The 16,066-nt window shown below is 27.1% G+C and overlaps 1 protein-coding gene across 3 annotated transcripts in view; it reads right to left on the bottom strand.

Moving 5' to 3' along the window:
• The window catches only part of LOC119611962 (reticulon-1-A-like), a 35,600-nt gene extending 20,298 nt beyond the window's left edge, over nt 1–15,302 (bottom strand). The window contains exons 1-2 of one of the 3 annotated variants that reach the window (XM_037967656.1): nt 13,713–15,296; nt 6,442–6,477 (exon numbers count right to left, since the gene is read on the bottom strand). In XM_037967656.1, the coding sequence (XP_037823584.1) occupies nt 6,442–6,477; nt 13,713–14,880 (1,204 nt within the window). In that variant the 5' untranslated portion in view covers nt 14,881–15,296. Of the gene's footprint in view, nt 1–6,441; nt 6,478–6,795; nt 6,962–13,712 lie in introns of those variants that run through there. The other 2 variants (XM_037967658.1, XM_037967657.1) reach the window with 2 other exon arrangements.
• Nucleotides 15,303–16,066: the final 764 nt, after the last annotated feature.

Here is a 16,066-nt window from a genome sequence, read left to right as displayed (position 1 = left end):
AGATTAAAAATTTCTAGAACAGTGATGAAGAAGGGTGAAATGAACACTCTACCACATCCTTACTTAATAACACAAATTTCTCTAAATTCTCAAACACAATCGCCCAATCAATAAAGCAATTTGTAAAAAAGTCAATAAACTGTTTAAAATCTATAGGTTTATTGGCATCTTAATGATCTATTCCTCTATTTTCACCTAAACCGCATGAAAAATAATGTTTTGAGGTTCTGCGCTACGCGTAGAGACCCATAGATTAGCAACAACAATTTTGTTGGCAACAAAACATACCAACACACACACTCTATCTACTATGATGAAAATGACATCGGTTGGTTTTTTTTCTTTTTCTTCTTTTCAAAACGTACTAATGAAAACTAACAGCAAAAAAAGAAAAAGAGCAACAACAATTTTGTTTTGGCTGAATGCTAAATTTAGAAATTCGGAAAATTAGCAACTAAACGAAACAAGTGAATGAAAATTGCTACATTCTACATACATACATACGTGTACGATATGTTATTAGAAACAACGAATACACAAAATCTATGAAATTATTCAAATGTAAAAATATTATAATAAAATTAGATAATAATAAAAAGTGTTGGGAGATTTAAATATGTTGTGACGTTGCCAAGAGAGCTGTAAACAAACGCTAATGAAGAAGAGAGTTACATGAAAATATAATAATTTTATTAATTCAATTTGTTGTTGGCAACATATGAAATTATTATACATAATTATATAGTACAAATTGTAATAACCAAACAAATTTAATAGTATATTTAATAGTGTTATTACAAAAGAAAAATATTAAATAATATTAAGGAAAATTGGGAGAAGTAAGTTATTTTATAACAGTTATTAATCAGTTATGTTAAATAATTGAAATTTGGAATTTTTAAATATAATAAAATTAAAAACAAAACCAAGAAGTAAAAATTATAGGTCGAACTAAAATTAGCTGGATCTATGCATGTCCATTAATAACTGATCGGGATATAACATTTTCATCATTTAACATTTTACACATATTAGAAACTAAGTAATCAAAACAAAATACCAAAATATTTGACAACCTAGCTAGTAACTAACGAATCTATGCCTTGGGTAGGGTACCCCAAACAAATCAATGTTACGTACTGTTTTACTTAACACAATTAAAGCTCATTGCACGAGAAAAACGCGGCATAATGAATTCAAAATACAAAAAACAAACAAAACAAATTTGAGAATATTTTCAAGGTTAAAGAATGATAATTTGCAAAATTAAAAAATTAAACTTAAATTTAAAAAGCTTTACAACTTATACATGTATGAAGCGAACATGCTCGAAGTCGGCAGTGTTGTCAAGAATATTCTAAAGAAAAACGTCCAAAATATTCCATCACCCCTATCGCCAATCAACATTTCACTTTTTTTCGTCCACAAACTTTTTGACGTGAACATTTTTGATGGAATTTTGTAAACAATGAACAGCTGTTGTATGCAAAATCAACTATTGTGAATGAATTGTTCACAATAGCAAGTTCAGGATAACTATTTTCCTTCGAGAGGAATGAAAATTTCAAGTGAACAAAAATTTCACTTCTATTGGCGATAGGAAGGAATAAAAACTAATTTCCAATGGATTTCAAGAATCCAATTAATTTGAGAGGAAAAAACGTTGTGGAGAATTTTTATTTCGTGTATTTTTTCGTCATTATTTAAGACACATAGATGGTTTTCGTTAAAAAATAGCATGACAATAGATTAGTTATTAGAACTCTAATAGCTAATCTATTGTCTTTCAGTAATGGATTTCCTTTATCATGTCAAAAATGGCCCTTGTTTTGAAATTTTGGAATGAAATTTTGTAAACAATAAACTCTTGCGTAGGGTTCAATAGTTGAAACAAAAAGTTGACGTTTTGCGATACATATATGAAAAGTCGACTTTTCGAAGGACATACATATTTGAATTTTTCGACTTTTTCCGACTATTTTCGACTTTTCTACCAACTTTTCGTTTTTTTCGCATTTTATTTGCAAAATCGATTCTTCAACTTTTTCCTTACAAAATAGTCGACTTTTCGACTTTGTTAGGACAAAAAAGTCGACTTCGGCTTTTTCCGACAAAAAATCGATTATTCGATTATTTTAAAGTCGATTTATATTTGGAACCAAATTAACTATTGTGAATGATATTGATCGGAAATAGTATCGCTATAGCAATTTCCCCTTTGAAGGTTATTACAATTTTATGGTAAATTTAGCCAATAGGGGTTATTTTCTCAGATTTCTGTTGAAATATTTTGAATACGTTCGAAATGGTAGCGTTTTGCTTAAAGAAAAATAGCGATATCTACGTGACCAATATAAGTATCTAAAACGATAAATTTTTTATTAAAAAATCAAACAATTATTAATTAAAAATTCGAAATTTCATAAAAAATAACCTAATTTTCTTTAAAAAAACAACAATTTTTACTTTTTATTCCCCAAACTTTCACAATATGCAAAAAATGATCACTAAAAATTTGAATTTTGACCAAAAATCTGAAATTTTTCTAAAAATACAAAATCAAAAATCTTAAAAATTCAATTTATTTCAGAACAAAAATTGAATTTTTAATGATAAAACATATTCATATATATGTAGCATTTAATTACAAATACCAAAACACTGATAATTCCAAATCGTTGGTTTCAAAAAAAATTTTATATTTCAATATTTAAATTGGCAAATGCCGGCAGCCAAAACAACAACAAATAAAAAAATTACGTTTTTAATAAAAACAAGTAAAGCGATAAATAAATTTATATTTTTAGCTTGTTATCATGTTTAATATTTGTAGAAGTGAATATAAAAATAAAAGTAAACAATTTTTTTTTATAACATACATAATATCGTTTTTTATATTATTTTCAAAAAATATTATTTGCAAAAATTTTCACATCTTTTATACTATACTTTTTTTGCTAATGAATAAAATACAATAAGTGACTAGCAAAAGTTTTGTAAAGGTATAGGTAAAAATCTTAAAAAATATTGCTATATTCACAAAAACTTGCAAATTAGTTTAGATATTTCAATGAATTGCAATATAAACAAACTAACAAAAAAAAAAAAAAAAAAAAAAAAAAAACAGTACTGTCAAAAAGATTTCTTTTTTAAAACAGTAAGTAAAAGTGTTAAATATTTTAACAAAAACTAGTCACGAGATTTCGAAAATTTTCAATAATTTTGTATATTCCATCTAACAGTTATAAATGCTACCTTTTGTGGAAAATTGTCTAAAATTTTGAATGTAAAAGTATTAATTCTTTTAATATCCTGTCTCTACTACTACACCACTACTGTTAAAGCTGGGCAAAAAAAGTAAATATTTGCTAATAATATTCCCATTAGTACAGTCAGTCAATGAAATAAATTAACGTTATGAAAAATTAAGTGTAAAGAGAGAAAACAAATCTTAAATTAAAATACAATACAATTTTTCTTGCTGTATTTAAAAACTGATTTTTTTGTTTTCTTCATAATTAATATTTATAAACACCTTCTATTGTAGAGAAACAAAAAAACCGGCCGGTAATTGTTGCATGTTTTTGCTAACACTGTAGGTGTCTTCATATGAAACTATGTATTTTTGTAGCGCTAATAAATCTATTTTAACTTGTTTGTTTCTTGTTGTCAGCCAGGTTTTGGATATCTAAGTGGATTTGTTTTTTGATTTTTTTTTCAAGTAACTATGGTTTTAATTTTCCGCATTAGTAATTATAACATGAAGACTCATTAATTATAGTGACTATTTGTTTGCCCAAAATATTTCGTTGGCTTTATGAAAAAAGTAATATGAAGCGTGTTTGTGACCTTTAATTTTAGGTTTTTGTTATTGTTATTTGCTGTTAAAAAATACATTTTTCAAAATTAAAAACAAAATTATACGAATGCTAGAGTCTGGTTTATTTTTATTTTCTCTCTATTTAATTGTTGAAGAAAGACAACCTAAAAGTAGACTATTGTTTTCAAAGCTGAATTTGAAATTGCGAAAAAGCAATACTACCCCCCTACGATCATTTTAAATACTTTTCTAATTTTATAAACTTTTGCTAAATGGACCATAGTCTGGTCAGTAGAGTAGACAATAGACTAGTCAAAAGACCAGTCCATATCCCACAGCCTAGTCTTCACAGTGGAGTATATACTAGTCTATAGACTAGTTAATACACTGAAAAATAAAATAGGTTATAAACTTGTCTATAGACAAGTTTCTAGACTAGTGTATAAACTAGTCCATAGTTTCGTTAATAGACTCTTCTATAGTCAAGTCAACAGTCTGGTTCACGTACTAGTCCATATACTAGTCAATAGATTAGTTAATAGACTCTTCAATATACTAGTCCATAGACTGCTCAAAAGAATAGTCCTAGACTATTATAAACGTTTGCTAAGTAGACCACAGCTTAGTCCACAGACTAGTCAATAAACTAGTCTATAGACTAGGAAATAGTCAATAAAACTGTTCAAAAACTAGTCTATAGACTAGTCAATAGACAAGTTCTTAGACTAGTGTATAAACTAGTTCATAGTTTAGTGAATAGAATCTTCTATAGACAAGCCAATAGACTGGTCCATAAACTTGTCAATAGACTAGTCCATAGACTAGTCGATAGCCTAGTCCATGTACTAGTCAATAGACAAGACCATAGACTGCTATTGAGCAGTCTATGGACTTGAGTTCCATAAAATAGTTAATAGACTAATCCATAGTCAATAGTGCAGTACGTAGCCTAAATCACGGATTAGACTAGTCCAGAGAATAATCCATAGTCTGGACCAAATTCCAAATTCTAGTTCATAGACTAATGCTTAAACTAGTTAATAGACAATTCCATAGATTAGTCAATAGACTGTTCCATAGACTATCCAATAGACTGGTACATAGACTAGCACATTGATCAATCAATAGACTTGCCCATAAATCCGTCAATATACTAGCCCATAGATTAGTTCATATACTGGTCAATAGACATAGTCCCTTGACTACTCCATACACTACTAGACTATACATTAGATTAGTCAATAGTCTAGTTCCTAGGCTATACCAGAGAATAATCAATAGTTTGGACCAATGACTAGTCTATAGTCTAGTCCATATACCAGTTCATTTATATTGTTTTAGTAAAAACTCATATTAACATCATCTTTTATGAGAAAAATATATGCTTAAGCATAAAAGTTGAATCGATGAGCCTCTTGTTTTACAAGTGAAATGTGTTCTTAAGCATTATTGTGACTCTCTAGACGAATATACAAAAATTATCACGTAAACAATTTTTACATTGGCAAAAAGCCAAACAAATAAAAACACTTACAGATAATAAACTCAATACATTGAATTGAATTGTAAGAAGAAAAAGAAAAACATAAAATTTATAGCATAATTTAAGGATTGCAAAAAACGCAACATTGCTTGTGTGTTTCCTTTCAGTAAACATCAATAAAATTCCGCTGAGAAAACTGACGTCATTTTGCAAATTAATGAATGACATTTTACAAATGTAACGAAGCATTAAAACGACATTTACACAAAAAAAAGAAATGTTTTTTTTTGTAATATGAGATGGTGTTGTTAATACAGTTAATGTACAAAAAAAACCAACAACTGTACTTTATGTTATACACCTTCATAGAATTTTAAATTCTTTTCAATAATTGCATGTTTTGCAAAATAATTGCGTTTTAAAATATAATTGAAAGAAAAGAATATATATGTGTGTGTAGAAAATTAGCATATAAATACCATATATGGAGCGTAATAGCAGACGTGTTAGCCAGCAATAAGTAAGAAAAAACAATTACTATTGATTTTCTTTTAAAAAAATTTTTTAAAACAATGCTTTTTATATAGAACTGTTTGGTTAGGTGTAAGAGAAAAAGCTAAACAAGTTTAATAAGGACATAAGGTTTGGCGAAATACTAAATATATACATAGACACCATTTCCCTAGGGTTAGAAATTGCTTCTGAAGTATATTTTTTCTACCTACCAAAGTTGATCTTTAGTAAAAGGAAATGGTGTACAAATTATAAACCATAAAAAAAACTATATACAAGTGGTCATTGAACTAAAGGATAATAGATATATAATAGCTTTAAAGTCATACATGTAGAGGTAATTTACAATATATACATACCTACATACGTGTCTGTACAATATATGTACTTGTGCAAAAATAGTTTTTAAAAAGTGTAAGCATACTTATAGGCAAAAAAAATTATAAGCAAAATTAATATAAAAGTATTAGGGCATAGACACTGAGTCTAGCTGGGGTTTTGTTTTATTGTCCATTGCAAAAATTTACAGGCGTTTTCTTGTTTTCAAATTCTTGGATTATAGACAAGCCAAAAATATGGCAACAAAAGAGATGGAGAGAGTATAACATAGAATTTATTAACTTACCTCGTGGATGTAAGCGTTCCGGCTTAAACCATGCGTCTGAAATTAGTAAATATTGATTATTTTTAAGGTAAAGAGGTGTTAAGAGAAAAAAAGCATGATTAGTCAAGAAAATACAAAAAAAATGATGCAATGATTTAAAAAAACAGATGTTTTTAAGGCAAAGAAAAGAACTAATAAAACCATAAATATAAAGCATACTTTTAGGAGGTTAGTTAAAAACAAATGCAGAGTATAGTTGTTAGGTTAATATACACACAAATTAATTATTAGTTAAATTACCACACCAATTGCTTACTACTTTTTAAAAGAAAACTAAATACATAGTTTATTTATGTTTAATATAAAGACACTTACTGGGATCTAATAAGGAACATATAAAAGGACGTTTTTTGTAAACACCATTTTGTGCAGGTTGTTCTCCAACTGTATCCATTTTTTATTAAGTTTTTTTTTTATTATTTGTTTATTTAATTTTATAGTTTGATTACTTTTTTTCTTTTCACTTCCAAAATCTTTCGTTTTTTAAGAAAATTTTTAGTAAATTATTTTTTGTTTTTGCAAATTGTTTACTAACGACGTCAGCGTTTTTTTTTTAAATGTGCTAATTACCGAAATTTCCGTCAATATATAAAAACAAAAGCTTAATTTTTCTTTTGACAATTATTTTTTTGTTTAACAATCAAATTAATCAAATTTGTTTTTATTACTTCTTATAAATAAAAAAAACTTTAATTTCTTTTTAAAACTCTTTTTCTGCTTCTACTTTTTTTTTATTAATATTAAATGATTGCAAAAATAATTATTTATTTGTTATGGCCAAGTATATTGTAACAATATTACGTTTATCACGTTAACACATCGAAAAACTAACTAAAATCGAAACGAGTATTACTAAAACACTACAACGAGTACACTTGCCAAAGTACACTTACACAAGAAGAAGTCCTTTCGTAATTGTGATTGAATTTCCTGATTGTTAGACAAGGAAACCTATAGTAAACCTCAGTCAACCTAAATAATGCGCAGAGCTTAAATCCGCATTAAAAGAGCGTATACATGGAGGCATATGGAGACTTTATGTCGCAAAAAACTATGAGTTGCAAAAAAAAAAAACTTTGTTTAACAACATGCCTAAACAAAGACAGTTCAAAGACTTTGTTTGAAAAGCCTAGAGATTAGTCAGTATATTTAAGGTTACCCCTGACCCTTATGTGATATTGCCAAACACGAAATAACATTTCGTTTGAAATACAAAATAAAGTCTCCAAGTTATTGATTATTTTCTGTTCCAAAATTGTGCTGACTAGTGGTGAATTTTTGTAATTAAGGGTTGTCTTTTTTTTTTTGTATTAGTGATTGTGGAACATGCGCTTAAGGATTTTTCTAAATTTTACAAAATACTCTTTACGCTGGTTGAGGAATTCTCATTGTAACAAAAACACTGTTGCTGCTTTTATTTAGACTTTGTAAAGAGATGAAAACATATTAAATCGTTTTTTGTAAATGGATTTTGTTGGAATGGTTTAAAGGAATTAACAAATGGACTTAGATTTTCTAGCCTAAGCTTCAAAAGCAATTTCACAACACTTTGTCCAAACTTGGTAATATACTATCGAACTTCAATGGTCACTATTTTAAACTAGTTCAGCTAATTTTTCAAATTATCGGAAAAATTTGCACTCTTTAGCGGAATGGAATTATGTGACAGTCCCCTTTATATAAAACTCAATTTTTCATAAAACAATCTAAATTTTGTAATAAAAATTCTATAAGAAAATGCTAAAAATTTTAAATAAAATAAAAAAAAATTTCACTAAAAATTCAAAATTTTACGCAACATACAAAGTTTCACTAAAAATTTGAAATTTCGCATAAATTCTATGTTTCACCAAATAGTAAATTTCAACAAAAATTAGAATTAATTAAACTCCCAATAAAATTTTGTCATTTAACGTACATGTATGGATTTTGAGGGCTAAATATTTTTTAATTGAAACCAAAAATGTCGATATTCACAAACTACACTTGTTTACACGGCTTTTTTAATGTAGATTTATAAAAGATTTCAAATAAAATTACATGAAAACTATTCATGTAGCTATCAAATAGTTATAACAGCACGAAATCGTTGTTTATATTTCAAAAAATGTATTAAAATATTTAAAATAAACTTAAAAATTACTCAGTTTTTCACAAAACGTGGTTAAAAAGTGTTAATATTAAAAAAAAATTACTTTCCTTTAATTTTCAACAAAAATAAAGTGCAAAAGCAACTTTAATTACCGTTTGTTAATTTTCTTTTTATTGTTATAAAAATAAAACCAACGATAAATGTCACAAAGAACTAAAAATGTAAGATAAATGGAATAACTAGACAATAAAAAAATACAAGACAGCTAAAGCAGCCAAGCCCTAGTGTAATTTGTTAAGCATTTTGTACTATTTTAAATGACAACAATTTTTTTCCTGCTTAAAAATAAAATCGAACATAATCAATAAAAAAAAAGAAAATTATTTTTTGTTACCACAAAATACACCACATGCCAAGTGGAAAATCCAAAAAAAGGAAAAAAAAAACTAAACAAGAGGTTCTTAAACATGTTCATATAAACTAATTGAAAAACCCAAAAGATACAAGACAAATTCCAAACTTAAGTTTTTTTTTAGGACTTAACAATTTGGCATTGATAAAATGAAATGTGCTCACGGGCTACAGACAACAGAGCACCACTAATGCTAGCTGTAGCATCAACCAAAACTTAAGTACAAGAAAAAAATCAAAAAAATACATGAAACGTATGGATGGATGGACAGACTAAGTTTACTACTAAAATAACAATTCATGTCAATGACAATGAAAAGAAAAGCAAAGCAATGCAACAACTACTACAACAACATGTGAAATATTCCAATTGGAGCGCATACGAAAAAAAAAACGAAAGAAAAATTATTTTAAATAAGATTTTCAATAATATTGATGACGGCACATAGCACAGAATACTATAATGAACGAAGAAAAGAATATAAAACACAAGACAAGAGACAAGACTTGTTGGCTGGCCAACAATTAAATTAAGAACAAATGGAAAATGTTGAGCAAGAAAATTTCATTTAAATCAAACAGATTTAATAAATATCTTTCTTTGAAGATAATTGATTTTTTTTTTTTTTGGTGTACAAAGTTGGAGTCTTAACTTTTACAAGGAGTTTTTTTTACATAAAATCTAGTAAATTTTAAAAATAATTCTCTACTTACTTAGGAAAATTTTGTAATATTCCAAAATTTGGTCTTGGAACTTTAGAATCTTCTTTTCGAAAACATTTTACATACAAAATTTGCTTTTAGAAAAATTTTTTAAAAAAAAAAGCTTTGAAGATCAATATAAAGCTAGAAGCTTTTTCAATAAAAATAGCTTCGGCTTTGTATAAACAGCTTAACAAAAGCTTTAAATTTCGTTGGAAATTTGAAATTTCTTATAAATTAAAAATTTTATACAAATTCCAAGTTTCAGAAAAATGTTTCACTAAAATTTCGAAATTTCACTCAAAATTTCATTAAGTAAAAGCTTTTGCATTAAAAATGATTTCTCCTTCATATAAACCGCTTAACAAAAGCTTTAAAATTTCGCTGGAAATTTTAAATTTCTTATAAATTAAAAATTGTATACAAGTTCAAAAAGTTTCACTAAAATTTCGAAATTTCACTCAAAATTTCATTTTCAATAAAAATTATTTCTCCTTCATATAAACAGCTTAACAAAAGCTTTCAAATTTCACTAGAAACTTGAAATTTCACAAAAATTTTATATAAATTCGAAGTTTCAGAAAAAGTTTCACTAAAATTTCGAAATTTCACTCAAAATTTCATTAAGTTAAAAGCTTTTCTATTAAAAATTATTTCCTTTTTAATTAAACACTTCAACAAAAGCTTTAAAATTTCACTAGAAACTTGAAATTTCATAAAAATTAAAAATTTTATATAAATTCGAGGTTTCAGAACAAAGTTTTACTAAAATTTCGAAATTTCGCTAAATTACAATATTTTATTAAAAATTAGAAAAATTAGTACAAGTTCAACAGTAACAATTTTAAAAAAATTTCGAAATATTATTAAAAATTTAAAGATTCACTAAAATTTCAGATAAATTTCGAAAATTCTGTAAAATTACAAAATTTCACTAAAAATTTAATTTTTTTTTTGTTAAAAATTCGAAATTTCACTTAAAAGTTTTACAAAAATTTCACACAAATTTAAAATTTCAGTGAATTTACTAAATTGCAATAAAAATTCGAAATTTCATTAAAAGTTTGATAACAATTCGAATAAAAATTCCACTTGAATTTTGTAGTTTCACAGAAGTTTTCACTAAAGTTTCGAAATTACAAAAATATTACAAAATTTTATTGAAATTCAAAATTTTATAAAAAATTTAATATCAAAATTTTTAGAATTTTTATAAAATTTTGAATTTCAATAAAATTTTGTAATATTTTTGTAATTTCGAAACTTTAGTGAAAACTTCTGTGAAACTACAAAATTCAAGTGGAATTTTTATTCGAATTGTTATCAAACTTTTAATGAAATTTCGAATTTTTATTGCAATTTAGTAAATTCACTGAAATTTAAAAATTCGAATTTTCACTAACAATTAAAAATTGTACAAGAAATCACATTGAAATTCAGTCAAAATTCAAAGTTCAATAAAATTACAAAATTTCACCCAAAAATTTGAAAATACGCTCAAATTTCAAAATTTCACTCAAATCTCGACATTTTAAAATTCACACAAGAAGAAAACCTAAAATTTGATTTTTCATTAAAAATATTTAAAAAAAATAAAATTAGAGAATTATTAGAAAATTTTAATTTAAATTTTCTAAAATGTATTCACATTTAAGATAAAGTCGAGCAACTATAATAAATTATAAAATAAATCTTTAACCTTCAGGTTTAAAACCTAACAGACCAGTTAATACTTTAAAAACTTCTTGAAAAAAACATAATAATAATGAATAATCCCCTACTACTTTTTAATTTCAAGTGTTTAGTTAAATAATTAGAAATTGCCAGTAAAACAATTTTTTCGTACTTTAGACATGACGACTAGAGAAATAACTAAAAAAAGTAAGAAAATAACTTTAAGGAAATTGTTAAGAAAGAAAATACAAAAAAAAGGCTAGTAACACGCTCTTGGTAACAGAAGTAAATGTACTCGATGAACATTTTAAGACGTTTTTTTCTTAGCAGCCAGCCAAGTTAACTCAATAACAAGTGAAGCTTTAAAAGATGTACCAAAACCAAGAAAAGAAAAAACTTAAGAAACATTTTAAAAGAAAAATACCTTTCAAAAAACAAAATATATATAAAGCAATAAACAAAATGAAATGAAACATTTCTAAATATAGAGAAATAAATAAATTCACAATCATATGACTCACAATTTTGTTAAATGTATTTAACAAAAAATAATGCAATAAACAAAAAAAAAGCCGGTATATGAATGAAAAAGAGACAGATTTATAAGTAAATTCTTTAGAAATAACGAAATCAAATTAATCATAAAAGAAAACATGAACTAATTAAAAAATTTAAAGGATTAAAGGAAAATCAATTAGTTACTGAACTATTTAATTAAATGAAAGTCATCCATTGAAAATTTTTAATATATTTTCAGCTACATGTAGTTTCCATTGTGGTTTTTATTATTGTTGCTGTATGTATGACATCATTATCTGTTAGCAGAATGAAAAAAATATGATTCATAACAAACAAATAAAAAGTAATAATGCTAAATAATAATAAAACGAATGGAATAAAATAGAAGGAAAAAAGTGTATCTAACAAAGTCGACAAAAAAATAACGTGTCACTAGGCGTTTAAAACAACACACTTACAAACTAACAAAACAAACAACAAATTTTTACTTTATTTGGAAAAAAATACCTAAAACCTCATTCAGGACTCAAGGAAAGGCAAATAACGCCCTTTGATCTTCTACAAAAGTCCAAATTTCTAGTTTAAAAAACAATATTCTATTTAACTAATTTCTCTAGTATTTTCTGCATTTAGTTGATAACCAAACAAACAAACAAACATGCTTTATGTATGATCAACTTGTGATTAGATTAAATAAACAAATGAAAAACCTCCAACAGTTTAAAATTTATAACAACAATTTAAATAAACCAAACAAAAAGCTGCAACAATTGTTTAATTAACGAATAAGAAACAAAATGAAAATTGACATGTAAAAACAAATATTACATGATGTGACGCATTCTACAGACCATCAAAAAAAGCACCAAACACTCAATGAAATGTATTTAAATCAAACTGGCGATGGAATCTCCTCCGTATCAAAGTTTAAATTTAAAAATTGTAATATAAACTTGAAATTTAATAACTGCGTAATATGATTCCAAGCGATAACAGTTTTAAATTGCAATTTAATTTAATTTCGAGGGGAATTAATTACAATTCAAATAACAATTTTCAAACAAATTAATTACTTTTGTGGGAAAACTTATGAAAACAAACTTATTTCAAATTATTTTAATATTCTTCATATTTTGAGAATTTTCTCAAATTCGAACTTATGTTCGAAATAAATACTCTTTATAATGTGGAAGAATTCATGGGATTTTGTTTCCTCTTCTATACCTAAAGCACTTAAAAGGTAACAAACTCCCGGGTAATAATTGTTTATAATTGGCATGATAATGTTTGTTCATTTAAGAATTTCGAGAACATTTTCAATGTTCGAAAATTATATCTAAATTACAAGGATTCTTTAAAAACCATTTTCTTTTAAACAAAATTTCTTACATTTTACAATTTCGAACATAAAAATTTTGAAAATTATTTAAAAATTTCATAAATTTCCAATTTAAATGTTTTTATGAAGATATTTTCAAAAAAAAAAAGCTTACTTGAAGAATTTTCGAAAATTCGAACTAATGTTCGAAAATATTTTGAAGTCAATTCTAGCATTATTCAAATTTGTACAAAAAACATTTAATATTTTCAAAATAAATGTAATTTTAAGGTATTTTTCCAAAACTATTTTAGAAAATTCGAACTTAAATTCGAACATACACTTTATAAAAATAAATTTTGTTAAAAAAATGTTAAATAATATATACTTTTCGAAATCAAAAGTGCTTTTCGATGATGGTCTGTAGCTAGAAAAATGTTTCATATATCCAATGTAAACCAAATGGCATTTAACTTAATCAAAAGAAATAATTCATTACAAAAAAAAAAAACTTACCCAAACCATATTTGTAGAAAATATCCTCCACCGATACAATATTTGGTTGTTGTGCATTCGTAGATGTTTTTGTTGTAGTAACAGTCGAAGAAGTCTTGGGCTTTGTGTCGACAACAACGGGAGTTGGTGTTTCTGTTTTTGTTTCTGGAACTACTGGCGCCTGTGTTGCTGGTGATGGTGGTGGCTGAGTTTTAACCGGTTCCGGTACAATCGGAGCTGGTTTAGCCACGGGAACTGGTGTGGGTTCTTGAATAGGAGCCGCAGCAGTCTTTTGTTCGACTGGTTTAGTTGGTATTTCAGCTTGAACAAAGTCTTCATCATCGTCCTCGACATCCAGGTCGGTAGTGGGTAAGTTTGTCACTGCTGCTTTCATTTGTGTGGGAAGTTTAGCGGAAGCCTGTGAATCGGGAGTAGCGGTGCGCTCTTCCTTAAAGTCGCCCAAAAGATCTTCGGAGGATATGAATTTCTCATTGTCCTGTTCTTTTAAAGCATCGGTAGCAGGTATTTTCTTAACCGGTGAGGGATTATAAGAAATGGAAGGAGAATCGTTGTCTGAATCTTTGCTAACGGCGGCAGCGGCCGTTGAAGTTTTACCAAATGTCGTCATGGGAGCATTGTCGTCCATGAAGTTGTTGAAATTGTTATTGGCAGATTGCACATTATCAGCCAACGGAGCAGAGGCCTCAAACTTACTATCACCACTGCCCAAATGTGAACCGAAAAGATCATCGACTGCCTGGGCAGCCTTCTTCTCAATATCCTTGGCCTTGTCGCCAGCCGCGTTCATAAAACCGCGTTCGGCATTCATGAAATCATTGGTGGCAGCAGCCACACCTTGCTTAGCTGCATTGCTGGTTTGACCGAAGAAATCTTCCAACTCATCTTTAGATTGTGAAAATTTTGCATCCAATTGTTCCTGGGCCTCTTTGGCTCCAGCCGACATACGTTGTACAAAAGTCTGTGGATCTACATGTTCAAAATCCATTTCCTTTTGGTCGTTGCCAAAACTTTGCTCAGTGTGTGAGTTATCATCTTGACGTCCTCCTCCCCCACCCAGGTTTCCTAGTAAATCCTGACCCACTTGTTTGGCTGCTTCACTTGAATGACTGAAGATGTCATCAGCTGTGGCTGCAGCTTCCTTTTTCAAATCGGTAAAATTAAAATCCATTTTTGTAGAATAGAGAAAAAGGATGTTTTTTCTTTCGTTTGTCCAATTGGTTGTGAAAATTTATTTTTCAACGAAAAGTGACGTATGGGGTTTTTATCACACTTTTCACACACACACCTCGCTCTGGAAAAAAACTCTCTTTATTCAAATTGTATCTCTCACGCTTCTTTAAGAGGACTCTTTTTTGTTTTTTTTTTCTTGTGTCAACTTTTCTTTTGAATTTCACAATTTTTCCAAATAATTCTTGTTTAATCACAAATTATTTTTAAAAATATACTTTTATAATACTTTTTTGTTCAAATACAAATGTTTGTTAAATAAATTACAAATTTATATTGCGGCTCCTTTTTGTTTGAAAATAACACAATTTTTTCGACTTCGCGTAATGATGATGGTTGCACTTCAAAACCAAATTGTAAATGATTCAAATATGTACGCAGTGCTTTTTCATCTGCTTCTTCTTTCATGTAGTGAGTGGGGTTCTCTTTTTGTTTGTGTATATATTTTTTGAGCTTCACAATAAATTTATTTATTTGTAAATTTATTTTGTATATATTTTATTTATACAGGTTGATTTATATTTTTGTTCTAGGAAAGCCAAGAATTTTTTGTGTAATTTAAATTAATTTTATTATAATAAATATATTCATGTTTTTCTTTCTGCAATTTACTTTGAAATTTGAAAAGCCCTTTTTTCCGGCTCAAAAGCTGTTTTTCCCTTTTTGCAATAATGAAATGTCAAAAAAGAACAGAGTTGTTATAAAACGGCAAATAAGAGCTTTTTCAGTGTTGGTAAACGGTTTTTAAAATAGCCTTTTCGAGTGTTGGAAAATGCCGACTGAGGTGAGTTTACACACTGCATTATTATGCACCGTGTTATCGACAATTTCTCAGATTCTAGCGATTTGAAGTATTTTTGGCGTTTTTTTTTTAATTAATTGAAAAAAAAAATACTAAAAACCCGAATAGAGAGATAAAGTTAGTTAGTTAGTTAGTTTAGTTAGTTTATTAGTTTAGTTAGTTTAGTTAGTTTAGTTAGTTTAGTTAGTTTAGTTAGTTTAGTTAGTTTAGTTAGTTTAGTTAGTTTAGTTAGTTTAGTTAGTTTAGTTAGTTTAGTTAGTTTAGTTAGTTTAGTTAGTTTAGTTAGTTTAGTTAGTTTAGTTAGTTTAGTTAGTTTAGTTAGTTG

This window comes from Lucilia sericata, unplaced genomic scaffold, assembly GCF_015586225.1.
Source record: "Lucilia sericata isolate MDLA Ls3-8-SP2 unplaced genomic scaffold, ASM1558622v1 Contig001567F_arrow, whole genome shotgun sequence".
NCBI classification, from domain to species: domain Eukaryota; kingdom Metazoa; phylum Arthropoda; class Insecta; order Diptera; family Calliphoridae; genus Lucilia; species Lucilia sericata.
Note: the sequence above shows the minus strand (reverse complement) of the source record. Positions and strands in the feature narration are given on the sequence as shown.